At 51.2% G+C, this 11,933-nt stretch overlaps 4 protein-coding genes across 4 annotated transcripts; 3 read left to right on the top strand and 1 right to left on the bottom strand.

The window, feature by feature from the left end:
* Positions 1–573: 573 nt before the first annotated feature.
* On the top strand, positions 574–3,505 carry HO173_001698 (uncharacterized protein; the record flags this gene model as incomplete). Its single annotated transcript, XM_037303635.1, has 6 exons — positions 574–604; positions 690–776; positions 946–2,617; positions 2,669–2,781; positions 2,839–3,221; positions 3,284–3,505. 6 exons carry the CDS (start codon positions 574–576, stop codon positions 3,503–3,505), a joined length of 2,508 nt encoding a protein of 835 aa, XP_037169357.1.
* A 1,413-nt stretch (positions 3,506–4,918) lies between these two features.
* Positions 4,919–7,564, bottom strand: HO173_001697 (uncharacterized protein; the record flags this gene model as incomplete). Its single annotated transcript, XM_037303634.1, has 5 exons — positions 4,919–6,580; positions 6,641–6,931; positions 6,986–7,229; positions 7,297–7,382; positions 7,439–7,564. The coding sequence occupies 5 exons, from the start codon at positions 7,562–7,564 to the stop codon at positions 4,919–4,921; spliced, it is 2,409 nt and encodes an 802-aa protein (XP_037169356.1).
* A 1,002-nt stretch (positions 7,565–8,566) lies between these two features.
* HO173_001696 (uncharacterized protein) lies at positions 8,567–9,211 on the top strand (the record flags this gene model as incomplete). The annotated part of the gene is made up of 1 exon (XM_037303633.1): positions 8,567–9,211. One exon carries the CDS (start codon positions 8,567–8,569, stop codon positions 9,209–9,211), a length of 645 nt encoding a protein of 214 aa, XP_037169355.1.
* Positions 9,212–9,268: 57 nt separating this feature from the next.
* On the top strand, positions 9,269–11,667 carry HO173_001695 (uncharacterized protein; the record flags this gene model as incomplete). Its single annotated transcript, XM_037303632.1, has 7 exons — positions 9,269–9,301; positions 9,363–9,699; positions 10,092–10,192; positions 10,270–10,540; positions 10,593–10,701; positions 10,848–11,128; positions 11,276–11,667. 7 exons carry the CDS (start codon positions 9,269–9,271, stop codon positions 11,665–11,667), a joined length of 1,524 nt encoding a protein of 507 aa, XP_037169354.1.
* Positions 11,668–11,933: the final 266 nt, after the last annotated feature.

Below are 11,933 nucleotides of genomic sequence, written 5' to 3'. Positions count from 1 at the left end.
GTAGATAGTAGATACTGCAAGACGGCAAGAAGGCAAAAAGACGAGAGCAGATAGCAGATCATCGCCGAGTTGGAAGATCAACAATCATACTTACTGTAGTGTACCTTCTATCCGGACTGCTGTCATGTCCTGTCATGCCGTTGTTGCCGTTGACTCATCGCTTTCAACCGAGCAAGGCCGTTATGGTAGATAGTGGTGATAGATAGTGTATGGTGATAGTACTACCTAGTCTTTCTTTCTTTCGCGCAACCGAGGGAACCGTCTCTCATAATTCACACTATATCTCGGCCGTCAAATGTAACGCGTGAACACAATACTCTCGTTCATCCGCAGGCCTCGGAAACCCTTGGAGCAACTTGTGGCGTCCGGTTTGGCGTTCAAAACACCATTCACCTGACCGATCATCGCCCATTCTCGGGGAATATCTGCAAGTCGGTAAGCACGCGCATCTGAGGTCCCCACTAATTCACAACCTGCATAATCCAACGACGTTCTATCAAAGACTCGGCCCAATATCAAACCAAAAGTCAAGACTCAAAGACATCCCACATCCACGTTCCTGGGTAACGAATCATGGACAACCAAACAAGTCAGCTCGTTGTTGGTATGTGAAAGCGAGATGATGCGCTGGCAAAAAACTTGGTCACAAGGACACGCATGCTGATTCTTTTTCCTCGGCGCTGTTCAAGGGGGAGGCTCTGCGCCTCAGCCATCACGTCAACCGGCATTGCCACAGGGGAAAACGAACTACTGCAAGTTTTATGCCACCAAAAATGGTAATTCCATCCGTTTCCTTCCTTTTTCATAGTGCCTTTGGTGACGATGAATGTCTGGTGTGTGTGCACGTGCTTCATCTTACAAGCGTCGATCTCGACCTCTGTTACGTGGTCACATTCTGCACCTAGTATCTAGTCTGTGCTTGCGTCTCATAAAATGACATTGCAGGTTGTCGAACCGGTGACGCTTGCCCCTTCATTCACGATCCTTCCAGGCTGAAAGACGCCAGTAATGGACCTAAGCCGAGGACACGTCCCCGGCACGTTGCACAATCTGCGCTACCAGGGAACCCTGCTGGCAGCTCCAAGCAGACCGAGGCCCGGAGTGATACACCAGCCGGTGTCCCATCTACAAGCTTGACGGAAGGCCGCCGCTTCATACCACCGCCCGTAGATGGAAGCCGCGTAGTCAGCAAGCCCGTCCCCATAGCTCAGACCGAAGACCCAAGGGAGTTTCAGATCAAACAGCTGAAGCGGAGGTTCTCTCCCACAGAGCAGAGCGAAAATGGCGGGACAAGCTATGCTTTCTCTATGGCACCCTCAGACCCAGACTTTCCCTTTGAGATGGTCGGGTTGGAGTGCGTGCTCCATGTGCCGGTCACCTACCCCAAAGAGGGAAGACCGTCCATCCATGTCAAGAACAAGGAGATGGGTAGAGGTTTTCAGATCAACATCGAGCGTGGCTTTGCCCGTTTGGCGGAGAGTAGGCCGCAGAGCACGCTGTTGGGGCTGATGAACAATCTGGACAAACAGCTGGAGAGCTTGCTTACGGAGCAGAAGGCTGAGACTATCACTATCATCCCAAACAAAATACCGGTACAGGGAAGAAGTGTAGAGCAAGAGCCAGTCAAGCCTGCTCAAGACATTAGAGAACCTCGACCACAGCCCACGAATCCCAGCAGACCTCAAAAGTTCTTCACCCCAGAAGTACGTCGTCTCGCTTCAGAACGTCGAGAGGCAGAAACGCGCCAGCTTGAAGCCCGCATAGGCCGTCTCCCTCTCTTTTCCAAGTCTTCGGACGGCGTAGCTTATACGATCCCCATAGCGCCACGGAAACATGAAGATCTGCCTGTGCCGTTACAAGCTGTCAACACTATTAAGCTCTTTGTCCCTTCGCTTTACCCCTTGCAGCATTGTAGGGTGGAAATTCAAGGTGTGAGTAGAGAAGCGGCCAAGAATACCGAAAGAGGGTTTGAGAAGAAAATCAAGGAGAGTCCGGCAACGACGTTGATGGGGCATGTGAATTATTTGGCACAGAATATGCATTTGCTGGCTACACAGCCTCTGGAAGAGCCAGAAGCAGAAAAGGCTGATTTTCCAGACGTCGCCCCTCTGTCAGTGGAGGAAGCAGCCCCTGAAAAAGACATTGGCCCAGCGAAAGGTGACGAAGACGATCGCAGCCATATCAAGTTCATCCCACGCCCTCCCGAGTGGTCTGCTCAAAACGAAGTGGAAGATTCCACTGACAGCGAGTACTCTGACTCCTACGATTCAGGCGACGAAGACGAAGATGACGGAGGCGCTGCTGTCGATCGTGTTCCTGAATCATCGACATCAACAACGGCTCCAGAGCGTGGCATCTCTCTTTCCTTCCCATTCTTAGAGCTCTACGGCATTGAGCTGCTAGAGCTCGTCTCTTTGTGTATCACGATCAAGTGCGAGCGTTGCAAGGATACTATGGACATCAGCAACCTGCGGAATAATGCAAGCCGCTCTGAGTCTTGTAAAAAGTGCGCCATGCCTCTTGGCGTCGGTTATCGAAGGGAGCTCATGCATGCGAATTCTGTGAGAGCTGGGTACCTGGATCTCGAGGGGTGTACTGTGCTTGATATGCTTCCAAGGTGACATAGCTACCCTCTTTACTTCCTAGTACCTCACTTACATTGTTACAGTAACTTTCTCCCAATTTGCTCTGAATGCTCAACCACACAGCCTGCGCCAGGTTTAGTATCGGTTCGCGGCGAGTCTTCCATGGCAGTTTGCCGAGAGTGTCATCGCAAAATGAGTAAGATTCCCTATTTTATGCCTTGATCATAGCGACTTTCTGACGAAACGCATCCAGCCTTCAAAATCCCCGAAGTGAAATTTCTCCTCATATCGGCCGCAGCCCGCGCAAACCGAGCCCCCGTCCGTAAAAGGCCCAAAGACTCCCTGGGCATTACCGCAGGCCAACCCCTACCCCGAAATGGCCGCTGTACCCACTATAGCAAATCCTACCGCTGGTTCCGTTTCAGTTGCTGCTCTAGAGTATTTGCCTGCGACAAATGTCATGATACCGAAAGCGATCACCCGAATGAGCATGCCAATCGCATGATATGTGGGTACTGTTCGAGAGAGCAGAATTATAGACCCGAGGATTGTGGTATCTGTCATTCGAGTCTTATTAAGAAAGCCGGGAGCGGGTTTTGGGAGGGGGGCAAGGGGACGCGCGATAAGAGTCGCATGGTTAGTCTTGCCACTCCACTACCTATCTCGAACCAGCAATGCTAACTCGGAAATCTGCGTAGTCGAGGAAAGGTATGTGGTCCTCGTGGTCGTCTGGGGAAGAGATAGATACTTGCGCTGACTGTGGAAACAGATCCCAGGAAGTACAAACGGAGACCCGGTGGTGTGGCGAGGAAGATCAAGGCCGGGGGCACCGGTGTCGTTACCGCGTCGTAAGTGGTATGGCGGACCTTTATATAGGAGTGAAGGGAGAAAGAGGATCCCACACTCGGCCGCTTGAATGAGCGCCTTACCAATCCCCGATCATCCGTCTTGCAACCTAGTAGGCTCGCCATACGGTCAAAATCCATCCAGATAAGAAAGTCATACTTGCAACCCCTTACCCCCCCCCCCACAAGCACAGCGCCCTCCCACCCATCGAACCCCCCATGAAACCAAAAACAGTGTTAATCCTGCACCACATCCAAAACAAACCATCAATCCAACCCGACAAAGCCCCCGCGGTATCCCCACCACCTCCCAAACCCCGCCCAGCCGAACCGCCAGCCATCAATCCCGAGCCGACACGGGCCCCAGGGTCCGACGCTTCGGCCGCGCAAAAGGGGGTCGCGCTCAGCGTCCCAGTCGTCTATCCCCCGGTGACGTTGCGGGCTCCGTTGCCTGTTGGAAAAGGTTCGTTGCTTGAGAATAGAGGACACGGGGGGGGGGGGGGGGGGGGGGGGGTAATTCTTGTGCTTTATGGTATCTAGTGTATCTATCTCACTTCTACCGGGTTTCTCTTCCGTTTCCGTTTTTGCCAACGAGAGCAGCGTGCGTGCGTGCGTGCGTGCGATCTCCCTTTTACGTACGTGGATCCGACTCACTGTTCGGGTCTGCGGTTGTGATATGATATGGTATGCTGCCCTGCTGTGGGACACGGAGACGATTTTCCGGTCGGCGGTCGTGTTCAGATCGATTCGAGGCACTCTCCGAAGCAGCGGGGCGGGGATGATGGAAAGAGAGGAAGGAAGGAAGGAAGGAAGGAAGAAAGGATGCTCCGTTGGCCGGGATAGGGCCTTGTCGTTCGACAAGGGCATTAAGCGACGGTTATTCTTGCGTCTGTACGTAGAGGGGGGACGAGGGGTTTGAAGATAGTGAGGTCGGAGGTCGAGGCTACGGTGGAGCATGTTGTGTTGCCGAGGGGTTGGAGGGGGGGTTTTCAAATTAAATTTGGCACACTTTTGGGGGAATTCGATCGGAATAGGTTGGTTGGTTGTTCATCTTGAGAGATTCGGGATCAGGGCTGTTTGGAGCTGGAGAGATGATTTCCCTTTCGCCGACGAGGATGGGTTGGTTGGGGGGTTGTCTGATCACGATTGTCCCTTGTTTTGGGAGAGTGTCTGTTGAGACCTGGGAAATATGAGAGGACTTTGAAAGTATTCGGAAACCAATTGGTTCGAGGAGTGCTATGTGTGGATTGAAAACAGTGGGCGATCTGATCTGGTCCCGGAAGTTTCCTACCTATTCGAGGCAAACGGCGATTCTAGACTGTCTCGCGCTCGCTTTCAATTACTTGCATGTTGGTGTCGAGGACGTTGGTGTCGAGGACGTTGTTGCTACGTGTACTGTCAGATGAACGTTGCCAGTCGCAACACTCCCTCCAGGTCCAGAGCACAACAAACGCCGACGCTCACTTTGAGAATTCGCTGCCACAATCATCATGCATCCTCTGCGTAAAAGTCTAGAAACTCCCATCTCGCCGTCAGGCAGTCCGCGCCATGCTTCTCCTGTAATCGCTGGATTTTCCTCGCATCCGTTGATTTCAAGTCCTCGTCATCTGATTCCGTCCACACACCTCTCCGATCCTTCGGCAACATTCCTTTCTTCGCCAGATGTCGTAAAGCCTTGTCTGCGAGAGTAGTGTCCATACTCGTACTCTTGAGCACTGACTCCACCTGCTCAACAGATATACCTTTGATGGCGTGAGCATCGATCCAGGCATCCATTTGATCTTTGAGGTCTGTTTGCGAGAACACGCTTTCAGCGCGTGGGGAGTTGGGCATGAGCGGCGATGATGGGGCTATCAAGCTGTTCCAGCCACCGTCGGGATCTGGGATGGAGAAATCTGGCGCTGGAGTTTTGCTCCGCAGGATTGCCTGAGTGTCTGGTAGAGTAGGCTGAGCGTCGTACATTTCTGTGTTTGAGGCTTTGAATTCTTCTTTCACCTGGGGTTCTTCCTCAGCCCAGCCGCCTTCAGGAGGCAGAAGATCGAAGTCTACCAACTGAGTAGATTCTTTGCTACTGTGCTTGTTGTCTTCCCTGCCGTCTTCCGGTGGTGAGACGTCAAAACCCAAGGGCTGGCTAGAACTTTGGACTGGGAGCTCATCATTGTCCCAGCCTCCTTCGGGCGCAGGGATGTCAAAGTCGATCAGCTGGGTAGCGTCTCCAAATACGGCTTGTGTATCGTTGACAACACGGCCACGCTCGGAAAGAGTGTCAGACAGCTGTTGGCCAAGAAGACTATCGTTTTTGGTGAAACCTTCGGGGAGACTAGGCTCATATTCTTCAAGCTCCAACTTGATCAACAGAGGAGAGAATGGACCTTCAATGTCTAGCTCTCGACTTTTTTCGGGGGTTGACGCAATTTCCAGGGGCAACTCTGACGCACTTGGCCGCCTACGCTTCGGAGAAATTGGTCCTATGGGCGAACTTGACGGGAGGTCCTCCTCGATAGCAACATGCTTCCTCTTGAGCGTCTCATGATATGGCGAGGGGGTTTTCTCAGAGGTCCTTTGGGTATGCCACTCGTTCTTGGACGGCAAGCTTGGCAAATGCATGCTGAGGATGTCTTTTGCTTGTTGAATCATTGATGGAGCCGTGGCTGTCACCGTAGGTGACTCAGGATGGTAAGATGGGCTTCTGGCCGCCGGGTTGAGCGAATAGTCTCTCTCAACAGAAGGCGAGAATCCGGATGAGGGGGGGACGACCATGGATCTCTTGGGTGAGACAGGGTTCCGAACTTCAAAGGGAACTGTTTTTTTGAGGGGCTCGGCAATGAGCGATTGGTATGACTTGGAAACGGGCGATAGAGTGGATGGCAGAGCAGCCCTGGACCTCTTAGGTGAGGTTGGGTTCTGAAATTTGGAAATCGTCTTCTGGGTGAGCTCTGGCATGAGCGAGTAGTCTCTCTTGAAAGACGAGAAAGCCGATGGAGGAGTGGCCACCGTTCTCTGGGGTGAAATAGGGATCTGGGATCTGGCAGGTATAGTTTTCTCGGGGGACGCTCTTCTGGTCTGTTTGGCCTTTCTTCTGAAATATCTAGGCCGCACCCTATCCTCCCAAAATAAGTACCATTGCTGTGCAGTGTGAATACTACCCTTCTAAACGTCAAAGTGTTAGCGGTTTCCATTAAATGTGACGACGACTTTGCTCCTGCTCACATCGTGGTCTCGAGTCCAGCTCTCCCAGGCCTCATTGATGTTGTCTGGGTGTATTTTCAAAATGTCATCGCCGTTGGCCATCAACGCTTCGGCATCATCATCCGAGAAAGACTGGTAATCGTCAGTGGCGGTATCCGATGTAATTGCCCAATTCTTTGAGGACTCGGTTGTGTGGCGAATGTCAAAAGGTGGTGTTGGTGGAGCATTGTGAGGAAGTGCAAACGGAGCCGTTCTCCCTTTAAGATGCCTTATCCACCGATCTCTCCAAGATTGCCATGGATGCTGTGGATGCTGTCTTGTGACTCAGCGATACTACCTACTAGAATTTCAACGCCCTCCTCGTACCTTTTTCTCGAGCTGCTTGTAGATTTCATTGCCATCTGTACCACCCCCCTGTTGAGGATGATCATTGACCCATTTCCAAAGTATACGGTCATCTGCTTCCGTGTATTTGTTGCGCGTCCCCTTCGGAGGTTGCACAATGGACCCAATGCTCCTGATATTTCCTTCAGGTGGCCCAACCTTGTGATCATCAAGATCTTCTAGAACGCCATTGCGTATTGACTTCTCGATGAAGGTATATGAGTGTCTGTGTGGGCTAAGATCAGGCTGCGCCCAGAGTAGAAGGACCTTGAGTAGCCAGCGGAGCAACATACGATCCAGGCGGAGCTTCCTTCCTTGCATGATCTACAATCTTGACGTTCGCATGCTTTTCCAGAGGAAGAATGTCACCGCCATTGGCCTGCGAAGAAGTAAGCAAAGTGATCATGACAATGATCTCGCTCAGCTGCTCTTTACTTTGACATCACTCAGGAACCTTGATCTCTGCGGGACTTTGTGCGAGATCCAGAACTTGATGCCTTGAAAGAGTGTTCCCTGCACATCGGCGTCGTTAGTGACACCGCTAAAAACTATCTCCGCCATGGTGAGTGTGTTTGAGAATGGCAGCAGTGGTGGGAGCTTGGTGAACGAGTGTTTGGTGTGTCGAAATGAGGCTCCTTGAGGTACGCGACAACCGCGTTTGCGCCACAGTTTGGTTGTCACGAAGTCACACGACCTCGACCGCTTCGTCTCCTCTCAAACTCGATATATTTTGGTATGCAGACAAATTAGCCAAATCTATCGCTTTCCATCATCACTAATATGTGATCCATTGTGCAACTCTGATGATTAGCGTCGGTGATAGGTTCTATTGGAGTAGATAGGTCATCAAGAAAGGCTTCCGTCTAGCTAAATACCTCCTACATCTAACTTTATATATCATGAATCTTCTCAAGAAGATCGCTGCAGCTGTGTTGCTTCTCTCATTTGTTGTTTTCGTTGCCTTTTTTGGCCGCCTCCCTGCTTTAAGGTATGTCTTTAGATATCAGTATATCGGACGCATACTAAGTAATTCCAGAAAGACTCCAATTGGTTTACTCAACCGCCTCATATGCCTTACACTGCCAGCCGGCCTTTGGAAGCTTGATGCTGTTCTTACAGGCGGGAGATTGGCTCCTGCTTTTCACCGGCTGGGAACTTACCTGATGAATGAGAATCATCCACTGGTTTTGGTGCGAGAACCCATGAATGGATCCTCGTCTTTTATCTGACAGAAGCCAGATCTTCTACCTTTTGGTCTTGTCAACGTCTCAATTGCTTTTCGTTCCCACAGCGTTTCCACGCTTGAGCCAAGTCCATCGTGGTTTGGCTATCCTGACGTGCGCTCTACCATACGTCTTCACTTATAAAGCAGTAAGGTCCAGGTCATCAGTGATCACACTAGAAAACCTCAGAACCGAAATGCAAAGGTATCCATACGACCATGTACTCTTTCAGCCGGGCCAAAGCTGCCGCACTTGTCACTTTCTGAAACCTGCAAGGAGCAAGCATTGCAGTGTTTGCAACGCCTGCGTAGCGAAGTCTGACCATCATTGCATATGGGTCATGAATTGCCTAGGCAAAGGAAATTACGTCTACTTCGTGGGCCTGATGTCGAGCCTTGGAGCCATGCTATCTTATGGTACTTACCTCGCTTACATGATCCTCGATGGGAGCCTGCAAGCCAGTACACTTCGCCGCTCAGATGGGCCTGACGCAAGAGCGCACTGGAGCACAGGCAAGAGCTGGTCACAATATGCTCAATCATGGGGTTTGGCTTTCGCTGATGATGTGCGCATCGGCAGCGTGGGGATGCTTGCCTTGATGACTGCACCGCTGGCTTGGGGCTTGTTCTGGTACCACATGTATCTGATTTGGGCCGGTATGACGACCAACGAGAGCGGCAAGTGGGCGGATTGGAGGGACGACATCGCAGACGGTCTGGTCTTCAGGGCCGATAAGGCACCTGAAAATCCCGATGATAGCCCCAGGAATGACGACGTAGAGCCGATTGTGGACTGGCCGATCTCAAGCATGCAACAGCTTGTAAGATCTAGCGATGGGGAACCTCCAGAAGCTCGTGCAATTTGGCCTCGGAACAATACCGCTACGGGGAACGTTCGCTGGAGAAGAGTCTCAGGGTTGCATGAAGTCCACAACCTGTATGATCTGGGTTTCTGGGACAACTTTATGGATGTCTTGTACACCTAGTGGAACCATACCTACTTGTGCCACTGTACTCTTCAAAGAAGTGTTTCATTACCCCGTATGACACCTTTCTTAGCATATTCCCGGATCGAAGTTAGTACACAGCGTTCCCTAAGATGGCAAAATGCTATTTGGGCACTTATGAAGACGTTAGCCTTCAGCCGCAACCGGCGGGCGGCTACCACCGGCTGACTCGAACCTGAGCACTCTTGATTTCAATCTTTCCACAGCTTGTTGGAAAAGGATCAAGAAGCTCAATCGCGGTGCAGTTCGAGCTATCGTTATGGCCTCAAACCAGAATTTGGCTTTGTCAAATGTTGGCAGGGCACTGGCCTCTGGATACGAAGAGGATGGTTTACAGCGCGCTCAAAGCAGACATTCACACCCACATGGAGCGGAAAACGAACATGTTTCCCTACCAAAGGCTGATGGTGGGAAAGACGCATGGCTGTTCTTAGCGGGCTGCTTCTGCATAGAAGCTTTGACATGGGGTGAGTGTATCTGTCTGCTACAGCTGTATTTCGCTGCAACGCTCCAAGAGAACAGTCATGATCATGGCCCATACCCAAGCGGACTGGCGGCGAAGGCGGTCGTTTCATCTGCTCATACTTAGCACCATTCTGTCCGTGTCTTAAATGCTGGCCATCCTGACCGTCGTCGCTTCGAACGGTCTTTGGCTTCTATGATAATTGGGTTGCCCCCAGCCAAGCTTCAGCTGTTTGCATATTGACCATTTGGAAGGGCAAATCCTATTACACACTGGCAGGTCCTGGGGCCAGATTGTTAAAGTGACATGCAATTGCGGCAGCTAGCCTCTACCTCACCAGCATCGTCTCCAGCTATGTCAAAAAAGCCGTGACTATGATGCTAAAACTTCTCTCAGGATTCCCTTTTTCTTTCGGAGTATTCCAAGAATACTACAGCACGCATACGCCCTTTTCGACGGAACCATCTGGCATTGCTATCATTGGTACTTCGGCAATGGTATGGTTTTTTCACAATAGACTCAAGTCTGTTACCCTAATATCACTGCCTTGCTAATATCGAATCCTTCCATTCAGGGTATCATGTACCTTGGTGCACCTTTCTCCTTTGCCCTCCTTCAACGGTTTCCACTTCGCCGCCGCCACTGTGCCGTCGTTGGCCTATTCACCATGATTATTGGTCTCGTGGCCTCTTCCTTCGCAACCCGTGTCTCGCACCTTATTCTAACCCAAGGCGTTTTGTATGCAATTGGGGGCTCCATGCTGTACACACCGACAATCATCTTCCTAGACGAGTGGTTCATCGCACGCAAGGGTCTTGCCTTTGGTGTCATGTGGGCAGGCACAGGTAATCATCCTCCTATCCACATTAAACTCAAGACTCCGTCTGATTATCTTAGGCTTCAGTGGGGTTTGCATACCCTTCTTGATGAACTGGGGTCTCAGCAAGTACTCTTTCAGTACCATGCTGCGCGCATGGTCCATCATCCTCTTTCTTCTCGTGGGCCTGTACGTTATACTTTCCGAGGCGATTCTTCCCCATTCATGCTGTCTTATGGGTCGTCAGACATGTTTGAAGAGTTCTCTGCTCCTAAGACTTGTCTCGCGACCCAGAAGTCCTCCGAAAGAGTAATGCTGACTCCGAAATCATCAAGCCTCCTCTACTACGTCAAGCCCCGTCTACCAGTCTCCCCAACATCTCATAGTCGGCGGCTCCATTGGGGGTTTCTTAGGGCATCCACATTCTGGATCCTTCAAACCGGCAACATCCTCGAGAGCCTTGGCTTCTTCATCCCGAACATCTACCTGCCTACTTACGCACGGACTTTGGGTCTATCCTCGGTTTCTGGCACCGTAACGGTATCTCTATTCAATACGACTTCGGTTTTTAGTCAGGTTATTTTGGGATTTCTTAGCGACAGACTACACATCACAAGTAAGTACTCTTGGCATCCATACGTTCTCTTCTGGACAAAATCCTAAGTCCTGGAAGGTGGCTTCGGAGTGTCTACTCTATAGACATGATCCAAGGCACAATATACCCCCTCAGAAAGGCATCATTGACCTTGAAATTGTAATCCAGCCGTCATCCTCATCTCTACCATCGGTGCCACCCTATCCGTCTTCCTCCTCTGGGGTTTTTCCACCTCATTCCCTCTCCTCTGCATCTTCAGCCTTTTCTACGGTCTGTTTGCAGGTGGCTTCACTTCCACATACACTGGTAGCATTCAAGAGGTGAAGAGGGTCGACGATCGTGCTGAAGCAGGCTTGGTCCTCGGACTGCTCTCCGCAGGGAGAGGGATAGGGAGCGTAGTGAGCGGGCCGTTGAGCGAGGCCTTGCTGAGCGAGCGGCCGTGGGCTGGGGATGCAATGTTAGGATACGGGACTGGTTACGGCGGGTTGATTGTCTTTACAGGAGTCAGTGCTATGCTGGGTGGGATGAGTTGGGCCGCCAGAAGGGTTGGTTGGGTCTGATTGTGGTGGAAAAGGCCTAAAACGGGCTAGACAAGGGCCAAGGCGAACGACTACTCAGTCATACCTATCATGAGAATGTATGCAGATTTTCCAGATTTGTCAGCTGATAACGATAGCTGATTTTGGCTGCTCTTTGACTGCTGGGTACTATATTTCTCCCTGGCTCCTCCGTCGTATTATCCTCGGTATGCTCTTCCCATTACACATAAGGTTTCCGGTATTGCTGCTCCCAGCATCGTGGGATTGCTCCTGAGAGTACAAAACGT

This window comes from Letharia columbiana (genome assembly GCF_014066305.1).
Source record: "Letharia columbiana isolate WasteWater2 chromosome Unknown Sc0000003_s0, whole genome shotgun sequence".
Classification (NCBI taxonomy): Eukaryota; Fungi; Ascomycota; class Lecanoromycetes; order Lecanorales; family Parmeliaceae; genus Letharia; species Letharia columbiana.
The sequence above is the reverse complement of the archived record's forward strand: the minus strand, read 5'-3'. Positions and strand labels throughout refer to the sequence as shown.